This window comes from Podarcis gaigeae (assembly GCF_964106915.1).
Source record: "Podarcis gaigeae genome assembly, chromosome: 6".
Classification (NCBI taxonomy): domain Eukaryota; kingdom Metazoa; phylum Chordata; class Lepidosauria; order Squamata; family Lacertidae; genus Podarcis; species Podarcis gaigeae.
In genome coordinates, this window is record NC_139682.1 from 41,978,058 (window position 1) to 41,992,136 (window position 14,079).

A 14,079-nucleotide genomic window follows, 5' to 3' on the forward strand; every position below is an offset into this window, starting at 1 on the left:
AAATAAATCAAATCATTTTTCCCCCAAATGGCAGAGAGTGAGCAAATTGAGGACCTTGCCAAAAACGAGGGGGCATGGGAAGTGTTCCACAAGTAAATTTTTGTTAAGTTGCCAGACAAATAAAGATGAAAAATTGTATTTGATACCCCACGTGTTCTGTTCAAAATATAAGAACTGGAAATAAACCAATGGTAGAGTATGCATCAGGTATGGGGAAACCTGTGGTCCTCATTGTTAGTGGGCCACAACTTCCATTTCACCAATCAATCGTCATGCTAAATGGAGAAGATTGAACAAGAATCCAACAATAACTGGAGGGCCACAGGCTCATTTTTAAATCTCAATGATAGATAACCATTGGGATTCTATTCCCTGCTGACAAATTAAGCTAGTTCATCCATTTAGCAGAATCCAGAGAAAGATAAATGAACTTTAGCCAGAGGAATGGATGGTATTTAAATACCATAAATAAAGGGTTAACCACAATGATTTCACTTGGACTGAAGGTTCTCTCAACTGTATTCACAGGGTTGTGTTTGACTATTACTCTGAACAGATCCACTGAAATAAATTAACTTAAGTTCAATCAGGAAAAAAAATCAGACAACCACCAACTGTATTTAACAATTTCATCATCCTAAGTCTTGAAATTATTGTCCAAAATGTGTCGGGGGTGTGAGAAGGCTGTAGTGCCTCAATACTTTCATCAGCAGACTTTACATGCTTTTACTTACCAAAATTAAATTTTATAAAGCAATGCATAAACTTGGCTAATATAAAATGAAACCTACCTGTAACAGTAACAGAAGTCACATTCCGTTTCAGCATCTCATAAACTGGTCTGTGGAAAAGTATGTATTTTTAAAGTTAAGTTCATTCATAGGACAGATTGTGGTATTATCACAGTTATCAAACCTTCTCACCCTTCCACTTAATCTTTAAAGAAAGTAGAAACAGCCAACACAGCCTGCAAATTTTCATAAGCCTAACTCATACAGTTGCCACCCTATCTGGAGTGCAAGCACAATTAAGTATCTCAAAGATTTTTAGGTTAACAATGCATTTTTTCCTTTTAAAAGGAATCTAGCTGTGGTGGGTTGACAAGCAATTTCTAAAAGGGATCATCAGGAGAGTAGATTTTACTTGTCTTTAATTACTTATTGAGATGTATGGCCTTTCTTTGGACTCCAAGTTTGTTACGACTATGAGATGACATCTTGTCACATGAAATCTCATATTTTAAAGCAGGATTTTTGTGATCACACTTCAGCATGTCTGTCCAAATGTGACCCCCTGGTATGACAAACTACCCTATCAGACTCCTCACCCTCAGTTTAACAGTATCACAAATATAAAATGGAGAAAAGCCTTTACAGCTCTGTGGCTCGTCTAGGTGCTCTGCCATAGTTTAAGGACACCATCGCCAGCTACCCTACAAAGAGAGCATTTGCCCATGCGGAGGTAACATGCCTGAAGACTTACCCCACTACACACAGGTTTGCCCCAGCTACGAGGATGTAAGAGCAGCTTTCTTCAAAGTTTTAAATACCCCAGTTGAGTGATCAATTGGGCATTTGATTAACTTTTTATTAGGGGACATGTGCCCCCATACCTCTGAGAAAGTGCCCTGTTTTGCCTTTAGAGTGGCCATTTTAAGGAGAAAAGTTTGTGGGGGTGAGAAGTTAAGTTCTTCAGGCAGCAAACTCTTATCTGAGAGAACATCTGGTTCTAATATTTATTTTAGTGGTATAGTGCATTTTGTTCTGCTTTTATTCTGTTTTACGTATTTTATCTTTTGTAATGGCCTTGGGTAGACAAAATAAATAACAAAAAATGCAGTATCGTTGGGAGGCTTGGTTAAGCCTGCATGCAAGGCTAGCATTTTGTCCCATTCCAGGCCTCAAGGTCTGACCTACATATGCAACATAGCCAGGTGGTGTTAAGTGGCAGCACGGAGCAGGTCATTAGGCAGAAGTCAGTTTTTGAATGACCACCTCTCCCCATTCTAAAAACTCCCTGCAAATAAAAATCAGCACGTAAGTTACAGAGCAAGGCTACAACTTCTCTCCCTGTCATGCTGGTTTTCTATTTGCTGTGCGGTTTTGTTTTAATATGGAGAAGAATTCAAAACAGCACTGCTGTATGTGACCAAAAGTAGCATAAGTCTATTTAATGAAGTGTCTTATGGCACCTTAAATACCAACACGTTTATTGTGCCTTAAGCTTTCAGATACTAAAGTCTACTTCATCATATCCATGGCGTAACCCTCATCCGCAGCTACATATACAAATGTGATAAGGGTGGGGAAATAAGGTACAAAAAGTATACAAATAAGTGGCAATTAATTTATGGTGGAAAGTTTGTGAGACAAATATGATAACCATTTATAAGAGCAGTGGTAGGCAATAAAACAATCAACTAGGCACTGCTGAGTTAATCAACATCTGAAGTGTGAAAAATCCAATGACTCCATTCAAATCCCAAATGAAGAGGCTTGAACTTCTGGATGATTTTTTATTTAGCTATTTCACACTGGAGTTCCCCTTTGAAAATATTTTGTTCATGTATGGCCAAATACAGTAGATTTCAATTAGATGCTTGCCCCCCTAAAATACATTATGCTCAAAGGGGAAGGAGGGATCACTTGTGTCACGAGTTATCTATACCACCCAAGCTGAAGAGGGACCATAGAAAGTTGCTTTACACACAGGAAACTTATTCTATGTATGTTTTAAAGATTTCCTACCTTGGGTCGTTCACAGAGAAGCTTTCACAACCTAGAAGATCCCCCAGCTGGTCTCCTCCACAATATACCATGTGCTGCTGTTTTTTGTCATATAGCTGCTTCTTTGAGATATACTCCCCAAGGTAATGTACAAGCTAGGCAAATTTAAAAAAGAAACTTAATAAGACATGCAGCAAGAATTAAACCAGTAAGGATTGTTCTCTATTACAACTGTTTCAGCATTTGTTGAACATTTTCCTCTGTAAATAACATCATACAACAACAACAACAACAACAACAATTTTTTTTATTTATATCCCGCCCTCCCCAGCCAAAGCCCGGCTCAGGGCGGCTAACAACAATAAAACAGTACAACAGTACAACACAACACTCTAAAATCATTCATTATAAAATTAGTGCTCCTATAAAATAGTGCTCCTAGTCAGTAAAAACACTGTTGTAATTTTATATGGCTCCCACCCATCTCATGAATTAAAGCTTATCATATCCTTTGAACCAATGTAGATACTGAGGGTTGGATTCAACTAATACAGGGAGCAAGCAGAATGGAGCACAAGAGCTTCCACAAGTGCAACAGGGCTCTCCCATCCTCTCCTGCCCCAATTCCACTCTAGATGGTCAGGAGAATCCCCATAATACTGGTGGGGAGGAGAGGGGGAATCACTCCATCTGGCAAGCAGGAATGCTTGTGCTAATGGGGCAATTGAGACAACAGACTTTTAATTCCTCTAATTTCAGTCCTTTATCTTTCAGCTACCCATGTGGCGTAAGAGGGTCATATATATATTTATATCAAGTGCTCCCCAACCTGCAGGTCGTGGCACATAAGTGGGCTGAGAAGCCTGTGCAAGTGGGTCATAGGGTTGATAAGTAAAATCAGAATAATTACCACCTTGAACTGGGCCTGGAATCATAATGACAACTAACGTAACTGTTTTAAAATAGGGGTTCACAGAATCGGAGTTATATGAGCTCTAAACGGAACTCCACAATCCAGCTAAAATGGAACTCCCACATCCAAACCGCGAAAAAATGTGCACATTTTTAAAACGGGAACATTTCTCTCTCCCCTTAGAAAGCAGTTTGCATTCAAAGCGCTGGAGAAAGCACTTCAGGGATAACTCTGCAAACCACTTAAGGCATCAGCAACTGTGGGGGGAAAATAGGAAAGACAGAATAAACAGACATGGGTAATTTTTATAGTCCATATTCATTCCCTAATTAGAACCCCACTGGCTGGAGTTTGAATATATGGGGATCTCAAAGATGTCACAACTGTAGATCTGAACATTGATATCTGTGGACCTTAAATTGTCTGGAAATATAAGCAGTCTAGAGCAGGACTGAGAAACCACTGATCCTTCTAGCATTGCTGGACTACAACGCCCATCATCCCTAACCACTGGCCATGCTGGCTGGGGCTGGTGAGAATCCAGCAACATCTTGAGGCTCAAAGGTTCACCATCCCTGGACTACAGCTTAACAGTGGTAAACAGAAAGTGGCACTAGTTATAATGCAGGAGACGGTAATATGTAAATGATACATATGCTCAATGTTTATTTTATTGTATTAGGTAGATTTTTAAAAGCTGGGAATTCTGTATTAAGCAGATGTAAAGTAGTTGTCATTATAACCATCAGAGAAGATTTTATATATATTCACAGTGTAATAAAAGTTTGTTACAAATACCCTAACCTCCTTCTGAGAAGCTTAGGGCCACTTTCCCATGGGTGTCCCAAACACTGCTCAGATACACTGCATCCCTTCAGAAGCCAAACCATACTGTGGGCATTCAAGCACAGTGGCAGATTCAGCATCTAGGTCAAGTATTCCCAATCAGCTTTGTTAATTATTAAATTATTGTTGTTGTTAATAATATATTATTATTATTAAATTATTATTATTATTATTATTATTATTATTATACCCCACTCAACTAGCTGGGTTGCCCCTGACAATCTGGGTGGCTTTCAACACATATAAAAACATAATGAAATATCAAACATTAAAAACTTCCCGATACAGGGCTGCCTTCAGAAATAAGGGCAATAGACACAGAGCCCCACTGCTTGTGTGAGAGTTGCAAGTTTAAAATTAAGGCAGTGACCCTGCAATCAGATAATTCTTGAACTGCAAACCATATCCAACTGAAGTGGTGCAGCCACATACTAGTATATAACACACAAGTGGAGCCTATCCCTCATGTAATACATTAAGCATAAAAGCCTAGTCACCCCTCTCTGTCTCCAGCAAAAGGGAGGGGGGAGTCTCACCTAGAGAAGATAAATGCAAAATGAACAACTACTAGCAGCTTCCACCCACTGCTGGGGGACAAGCCCTTACTGCGCTAAATGTAGTCTGGTGTGGCAAATTAACATTTTAACACTAAAACCCCTTCCATTCAAAGTATTCAATTTGTTTTTTGCAAAAATATTAGAAGCTAAATAAGTTATTTAAATGCATAAGTGTTTAAAATAAGTCACGGAGCACTACAGGAATATCTGACACATTCCTAATGAAAAGCCACTGCATTTAATTCCTAGCTGACAGGATACCCCTGTAAATCACAGCTAGTGTCATTTTTCTAATCTTGTACACACTTTGCATTTTCATCTTAAAATAAATGATTTCACAGGGTGTCTTGGGTTTAGCTGACAAGACATTTCCAATGAAATGAGAGAAAACAAAATATAATTCAAAAACTTTCAAGCTTCAATTGGCAACAAGAAACATTTCTAACAGTCTCTCAGGATTACAACTAATGCAGTTTCCCTCCCACTCTTTAATACTGACCGATAGCCCTAAATCATTTTATAATAGCTATTCAACAATAAAAAAGCTGCTGCTCTTTTAGCATCTGCAACAGGCAGCTCAAAAAACCTTTTGATGAATAAAACACACACCCATGGCAATAAGGATGTGCCTATTTCACATGAAAGGTTCAGAAGTGCTGAGACCAAAATCTGCCCCTCCATATTTCAGCCTCCATGCTCAAACTAGGGGATGCGTTATTAAGAATAGTTATGGATAGTCTTTAGGGACACCCCCCTCCCCCCAAAAAACACTTTCACCAACACTGCTCACTCAGGTTATTGGGAAGAAGCAGAAACATTTCATTCTAGCAACTAAATTATCCGGAATAAACTTGCAAAATTACACACAGCAGCATATCAATCACCAGAAGGAAATCAAAAGGTAGCAAACTGGAAATGTTAAGAGGACAGATGAAACAGCATCTGAAAGTGGCAAATAGGTAAGGTAAAGGTAAAGGTACCCCCGTCTGTACGGGCCAGTCTTGCCAGACTCTGGGGTTGTGCGCCCATCTCACTCAAGAGGCCAGGGGCCAGCGCTGTCCGAAGACACTTCCAGGTCACGTGGGCAGCGTGACATCGCTGCTCTGGCGAGCCAGAGCTGCACACGGAAACGCCGTTTACCTTCCCGCTAGAAAGCGGTCCCTATTTATCTACTTGCACCCGAGGGTGCTTTCGAACTGCTAGGTTGGCAGGCGCTGGGACCGAGCAACGGGAGCGCACCCCGCCGGGGGGATTCGAACCGCCAACCTTTCGATCGGCAAGCCCTAGGCACTGAGGCTTTTACCCACAGCGCCACCCGCGTCCCAAAAGTGGCAAATGCTTGTGTCAAATAAACACTGACTACCAAAAAGAAGTAAATATTAGGGAGCATAATACAGCATATATAATTCAAAGACCATATGCACAGTCCTCATTTTGTGGAAGTTACCATTACACTTTCCTGTTTCAACAGCCTAAATATGGTAAGTGAGAGGGGTTTTCCAATAGGGGTGAGCCCAAATGTGTTCGCAACTTCATTTGTTTGGGCTATGAAGTCAAAGGGGGCATTTCAGCAATATTAGGTATGGTTGAAGAGTGGCACAGAAATACATAAAATAAGGCAACCATCATAACTGTTTCCAATACAGAAGAGTGTACGTATCGACTCACCTCCTTTAGTGTGAAAGTTTCACCTTGAGCACCTGCAGCTCGCAGAATCTTCAAGAGTGGCGGTTTTGGTCGTAGCTGAGATATGTGATAAAGAGAGTTTTCTATAAGCCATGTTCCATAACTTGTGTGAGGTGACAGATTAAATGCTGCCCATAACTATCCCAGAACAGTAAACTAATTGCTTCATGCAAGCCTGAAACACACAACTGCAATGTCCCATTCCCACCAATGCACCTTTGAAACAAATAATTCTAAGGAGATGAAGTCACTACAAACAATGCATAACCTCACTGTAAATCATACATTTCACTTAACCAGAGAGAGAAAGAGAACGAGCATGAGAGGTAACAGCAACATACAAATCCCAAGTATCATAACACACATGTTGCTTCCCCACCCTCTCTCACTGCAGCAGTCATAATACCCAACTAGGGCCACAATTAGGTTATATCAACTCCAAGTGAAACTTTATATGAGAGCTACTCAGGCAGCTTCATAAGGCTGAAACAATGAAATGCCTGAAGCATGAAGGCCCATTGGTCTGTATTAAACACCTCATTACCCTCTATATTCCCAATGCTAAAATGAGAGACAAAGGTGAAGTGTTGATATGTTCAGGCTAAGCGGGCAGAACAAGGGAGTTAGCAACCTAGAGTCATTCTAGACCAGTTTCAAAATTTCACGGGTCGTACTGACTCCCATTTTCCCACATGTCTGTGGAGTTATGCAGTTCTGTGTCACCAACACTTTTAATCACACGCTTTCCAAACAATACCCAGGCAGCAAATGCACTGCAAATTCCAAAATCTTTAACTCAGGATTTTGTTGGAAACTGTTTCCCAGCACTCTCACTACCAATTGAAAAGACCAACCATTTGGGGACTCCTGTGTTTTCCGAAATCAAGCCCAAGGGAAGCATCAAAACTGCATGTCTGCTTTTTAAACCGTTTGCGGGCAGCAGGACACAAATTAAACTCACTTAAAGTTCAGTGCTACAATAATCTAACACAAGGCTCATATACACCCAAATAATTAAATCAGAGAATATTTCCAGATTCCAACTTAAGGGGCCTCTGTCATATGGGTTGATTTCTTCATTTTAAGACACCTTGCCCTCTGCATTTCATTCTAACTCCAAAGAGGAACACCTGAACCACCTCAATGTATTTCACTTGGGACCCTAAGAACTCCAGCATAGCCAAATTGGATATAAAGATTAGATTATTCTCAGCTCCCTAGGATACTAAATTTGACAGCTAATATATGGCCATTAACTTAAATGTCTTTATTTAGTCAATATTTTCTCCCAGCAGTGAGAATAAACAAACATGCTTAATCATATTACCTGGGAACTATGATAGATAGTACCACTTCTAAATTAATATACTAGGGAACTAAATCCCAATGGAAAAGCCAGTTGTCATTAATGGCAAATAAAATAAGAAGTTGAACTCCTTCCTGCTTGATTAGCACCCACTGTTGACTGCACTTGTCTTTCCCACTTCCATCTATATTACTGCGTGTTACACCCCCTTTCCCAGCCACTTCTGGGTCGCCGTGATGCATGTGTGGTTGTGCATCAATTGGACATGTGTAAATCGGTCGTTGCCTGTATTTATACATATATACAACCTGAGCCTACGATGGAGGGGTTCACAGCATTAACAACCAAAAATGGTATTGCTTCTTACATACCTGCAGTTTTGGATTCAAGCCAAATGAAACATGGCTCACTCACTCTCTCTCTGCCTTTCCAGTCTGACCTTCTGATTCAAATAATACAAATCTGACCTTTTGTCTTTCTAACAGACAGCTGAGGGAGGGTAGCCCACCCATTTGCCCTCTGACTGGAGCCACTCCCTTTGTTCCACTTAGGACCCATATTTAGCAGGCCTTTAGCAGGCTGGCCTGGCTATTCCAGCAATAGAATCCATCCTGGATCCAGGAATTAAAATGGAGTCCAGGCTTCAGTCAAACCCCTCCTCCCAAAAAACTCATAATAATAGGTTACCTGTTTGACTTGTTGAGGTGATGTTCTGCAGGCACTCTCTGGTGATAGATATTGTGTAGAGGTGGAAGATGACATTTTGGCAGTGAAGTAGCTGTCTGTCTTCAATACAAGCCTAAATCCAAAATAAGATTTACCAATTAGTCTGAAAGAAAGCACACACAAAACTATGCCAGAACAGATACTATTCAGAAGCCTTAGAAAACCATTTGGCACAAAATTAAATAATAGGATCCTAGGAGTACTTACATGTCTAACATTAAGCCCACTCTATTACTATTTTTTAAGTTTGGTTAACAACTGAAAAAAAATCCAACACCTACTAGTCTAACATAAATTAGGCAATTATGAAGGAAATGCCTGCAACTCCTCATTTATTGCACCTTAACTAGATATTTTTCCTCTTCTTCTAGAGACTAGTGTCTGAAACAACTTCTTCGAAGTGCAACCCCAAGCAATCTTTACTCTTCTGACCCTTTGAGCCCTAATATAACCAAGTCCCCTCTGGCATGTTGAGGCAAATCCCTAAAACAGTGACTGTTAGGATGAGTCACTTGAACACTAACAGCTGAGTCATTAAACTGGTACCTAATCATGGTTAACTTGGTCAGCAAGCAGGACTGGGGCAAGCAACTGAATGTACTAGTGCTTAAAGCTAATGATATAATTACAGTTTATCCTATAAACTGAAAAGTTCCACAAGTGTTTATGAAAAATACAGTATGCTATATGCAGAGCTTTCAAATCAGCAAGCTTTATTTTCACTCAGTTCCAGCAAAGAAAGAATGAGATAGCAAAAATCCCTAAATCAGAATCCAGAATTATTTATTGTGGCACCATTTACAATAAACAGCCAGTTAAAATGGCAGCATCAGAGCTCTCTCCTATGGTATTTATTCTGAGGTAAATCATACTGAAGCATGTATGGACATGAGCTCTATTACAAATGTTGGGTTTGGTATGGATATTGCAACTTGTGGAGAGACTGTGATATCTAGAGGCTAAATGAGATGGCTACTAAATGATAAGCATGAGATCTCAGTAGATCTATGGATTATGCATTATCAGATTTAAACAAATCAGACTGAAAAGTCGAACTGATTAAAAACCTATGCAACCTATGTATAGACACAAACTTAGTATGTATACATTAATTAATTAAATAGAAAAAGGATTACATCCAAATTCCAATATTTCAGAATGAAATTAAGGGAAGACGTTTTACATGCACTGAATTGACAGCCTTGTTCTCTAATGTGGCAGTTTTCAAAATAACTATAAAATATGTACAGACCTGCATGTCCTAGTGGTGGGGTTTAAAATAACAGGCTAGGAATAATGGAAGTTCATGTCATGTTTCTTAACCTCTGACGGAATAAGTAAATCCCTCCAGCTGGATTTTCCATAGTAAAGAAGACTAATAGTAGGCTAAACCAGGTTTGGACCTTTGGATAACCTTGTAAATGATGGCTGGCAAAAAGTATGACATCTATGTATAACTATGACTTTCTCTTGAGCTCACAACAGCACTTGAAGTTTAAGAATTCAGAAAATAGTTTTAAAACAGCTAAAAATATATTTAGCTTAACAGAATATGATGGCCACAATTTATTTAAAACCATAAAACACTAGACACATGGACGTACTTCCCAATAAAATAGATGTTCATAAATGTTCCAAGCAAATGCATACTAATATGTAAACCACATGACTGAAACCCACAGAAAACCATTTTCTCTCTCCCAAAATGACCTCAAATATTTCTCTGCAAGGTCAAAGGAAATGGGGGAAATCTCCTAAGTGTCTCTGTGCTCACAAATCCTGCCTTAAGGGTACATTTAATGTGTGAATAGGGTGAGCATTTGTCCTGGATTCAGGAATTAAGTAGTTATAATAACAGAAGAGTGGCCAAAACTCAGATAATGCAATCAGGTAAATGGCAGACAAGAGATAAACAACACACTCAGGATTCTGTTTTAGAGCGCCCCCTGTGATGTCTGTATGATGTATTGGGGGAGGTGGTCCTGGGCTACACCCCTTCTGTGATGTATGTATGATGTTTCTGGGGGTGGTCTGGAGTTTGATGGTGGGCAATTTCAAAGTCTATACAGTGGATGCTTGGGTTGCGAATGTGATCCGTGTGGGAGGTACGTTCGCAACCCGCAGCACCACGTCTGCGCATGCGCAGGTTGTGATTTGGCACTTCTGCGCATGCGCAACATGCGAGCGTCGAAACCCGGAAGTAACCTGTTCCGGTACTTCCGGGTTTGGCACAGTGAGCAACCTGAAAACACACAACCCGAAGCGTCTGTAACCTGAGGTATGACTGTATAAGGGTGGACGCACCTTTGTTTTGAGTCCCTCCCCCCACCTCCTGGGGGGAGGGAGCACCCTGTTGCAACGGCTTTAATAAAGATCAGGCTGACTAGCTGCTTTGCTTCTCAATATTCTCTGGTTAGTCTCTGTTATTTTCTCCTACCGATAGAGAACCTACAAAAGGACTCTACATGGGCTCTTGGGTACCCCATAAGGGAAAAGAAGCAGTTTTTTCCTTATAACCGGTAGAATTTCCAGTACATACTAGCTGAATGACTCCGCTGTTCAAGTGACTCATCTGAACACATTCACTGTTTCAGGACTTGCCTGAGCATGTCCTAGGGGACTTGGTTTTCTTTGGGTTCAAAGGGTCAGAAGAGTAAAGATTACTTGGGACTTCACTTTGAAGAAGCTATTTCAGAGGAAAGATAAATACCCCATTAAGGTCTAATAAATGAGTTGCAGGCTTTTCATTCATAATAGCTTTATTTATACTTGACTGGTAAGTGTACCTGTAGGTTTTTTAAGTTGTCACCAACTGAAAAAAGAGTAATAAGGTGGTTTTAGTTTTGGTCATGTAAGTATCCCCTAGGATCTTATCACTTATTTTTGTGCCCAATGGTTGTAAATTGCCATGAGATTGTTGCAAGCTGGTACTATCAAGTATTGCAGGGGGTTAGGGTTGGACGAGATGACCCTTGGGATATCTTCTAATTCTACAAGCATTCATTTATGCCCTTTAAGATGACACAGAAAAATGTGAAGAAATACCATCACACATGCTATAACAGTCATCCAGAATTCTGAGATCACAGAAAATGATCAGTCCCCCGTGAACTGTTTGGGGACTTAAAATAAACAAGTGATGCAGTGAGAATGTGCCTGTTCAGGATACTACTTTCTATTTGCCTTCCACCCATCCCCAACAGTCAGTTAGTATTCTCTTGCAATGGAGGATGCCAAGAATTCACTGGGCTATTGAGTTTTCCAAACCTTAGGGTCCTTGTTTTCCTAAATATGTTTTTTTTTTATTATTTCTGGGAACCTTGGGCATTCCCTCAAGCCTGGTAATATCTCCAGCTTGTGTATGGAAGGTGCCGTTTCGGTTATATAAAGACAGGCACTCCTAGAATTGAGATTGCCGCATGATGAGCATACATTGCTGTCTACTTATTGTTCACTTTCCAATGCATTACTAAACTCTTAAAAATCACTTCCTTGTTTCCAAACTTTACTTAAAATGGCTAGGCAGGACAACTAAGCAGCAAATGTCGGCTGTCATTCAGCAACTTTCATTTCAGCGTCTTACGTAAAAATGACGGGCGCACTGAATGATGTAAGGACCTGCGCACTCCCTTATTTTTAAACTTTCCCTCTAAAATATTTAACACGTTCTCCAACCATTTTTCCACGATATCAGAGCCAGCTCCTGATTAGTTATAAACAAACTCAAAAAAAGTAATTTCAAAAGTTGCCTTGGAGGGGAGCAAAGAAAGCTACTTTAGACAAAGCCCTTAGTGATGGGGTGCTTACACAAAGGGGTGCATGGAAGTCAGAGGAAAGATACCCTTCCTTTAAAAAAAAAGTGCAATGTGCCTGAACTTGGCGAGTTTAATTATGAGAAACGTCAAAACGAGAGCTAAGCATGTGTGCAAATGCCAGTCCTTTAAAAAATATATACCTACTTTAATTTTGCTTTTCAGACTAGTGAATGCTGTAATAATGATAACCCTCCGCTGTGTTCTCCCCTCCTTACATTAAGAAAAAGGCAGTCAAAAGTCCCATAATACCCAGGTGCTAGTGACACAGCAGGGACCTCCCCACTCCAAAGCCTAGCGAGCGGTGCCTTCTCCCACAGCCTGGAACTGGAGAATATGGAAGACAATCTTACTCGGCTAGGAGTGATCGCCAAAGAATAAGACTTTTCCACGCCAAGGAAAACAGAGCGTCTCATAAATTCTTGGCGCAGCTTCTTCACGGCCCCCCTCGCAACACGCCACCTCCAACCTCCCAAGACTAACATTTGCGCCCGCAATGACTCCAGGAGCCACAGTTGCAAACTGAGCAGGGAAGAAGAGGGAGAGGAGCAGCCTGCCTGCCCTTGCTTCCCTCCGCTAGCAACCGTTCCCTACATTAGCGTGTAAAAACACGCAACCGTGGGCGCAAGTCGACGGACAGCGCTTTTTTACCACAAGGGCTTTTCTGTACATCCCAGGTCAAGGGGGCTCTCGAAGCGGCCGATCCAAGAAGTCGGCAACCCCCGTCCCCTCCGCTCCTCTCCCCGCGGTTTTCCCCCTTCTGCGCTTCCCCGCCACCGACCCGCCTTTTCCCTAAAAGTTCCTTTCGCTGAGGGGGAACTTGGAGCCCCCCCCCCGAGCTGTTCGGCATCCGGCCACCGTTCGCCCTCCTACGGAGAAGCCGCGAAGATCTCGGGCCCCTCACCGCCTCCTCCGGGACTCACCCTAAGGCCGCTCCACGACGCCCAGCAACTCCCGGCTAGTTACGGGGGGTGGGGCGGGGTGGGGAGGACGGGGCGCTTAAAACCCCCGGCGGCTCGTCGCCTCCATCTTAGCGAGGGCGGGAAGGCAGCAGGCCTCAGTTTCCGCCCAGCCTCTCAACATGGATACCCGCGCACTTCCGCCCAGGCCGCAGGGATAGGCCAGCGCCCACGTGCCTATGGCGGGACCAGCGACACGCGGGATCAGCTAACAGAGAGTCTCCCGCCAAGTCACGCACTACACCATAGAGGTTAATGGGAAACAAAGGCTAGAGCGGAATGGCGGGCGGGTAGAGTGGAAGCCACAGAGATAAGGAGAAGAGAGATGCTCACCTGCTAGAGGAGGTTCTACGGAGCTTGCTTCGTCGCACGAGGCGGGGTGTAACTGCTGCAGGTGATTGGCAGCAGCTGCCTCTCGTTCACACGCGGCCGAAACAGGTGCCCCCTGATTGGGGTGTTTCCCCCGCGCCCAATTCGGATCTTACTCCCAAGTGGGAAAATTGGGTTCAGTCTCTGAATCTTTAAAAGCGCGATATTATCTGTATGCA

At 41.8% G+C, this 14,079-nt stretch overlaps 1 protein-coding gene across 2 annotated transcripts in view; it reads right to left on the reverse strand.

The window, feature by feature from the left end:
- MDM4 (MDM4 regulator of p53) overlaps positions 1-13,838 on the reverse strand; it is a 30,185-nt gene extending 16,347 nt beyond the window's left edge. The window contains exons 1-5 of one of the 2 annotated variants that reach the window (XM_083745717.1): positions 13,496-13,838; positions 8,722-8,833; positions 6,711-6,785; positions 2,748-2,881; positions 792-841 (exon numbers count right to left, since the gene is read on the reverse strand). In XM_083745717.1, the coding sequence (XP_083601843.1) occupies positions 792-841; positions 2,748-2,881; positions 6,711-6,785; positions 8,722-8,796 (334 nt within the window). In that variant the 5' untranslated portion in view covers positions 8,797-8,833; positions 13,496-13,838. The remainder of the gene's footprint in view (positions 1-791; positions 842-2,747; positions 2,882-6,710; positions 6,786-8,721; positions 8,834-13,495) is intronic. The other variant, XM_083745718.1, reaches the window with a different exon arrangement.
- Positions 13,839-14,079: the final 241 nt, after the last annotated feature.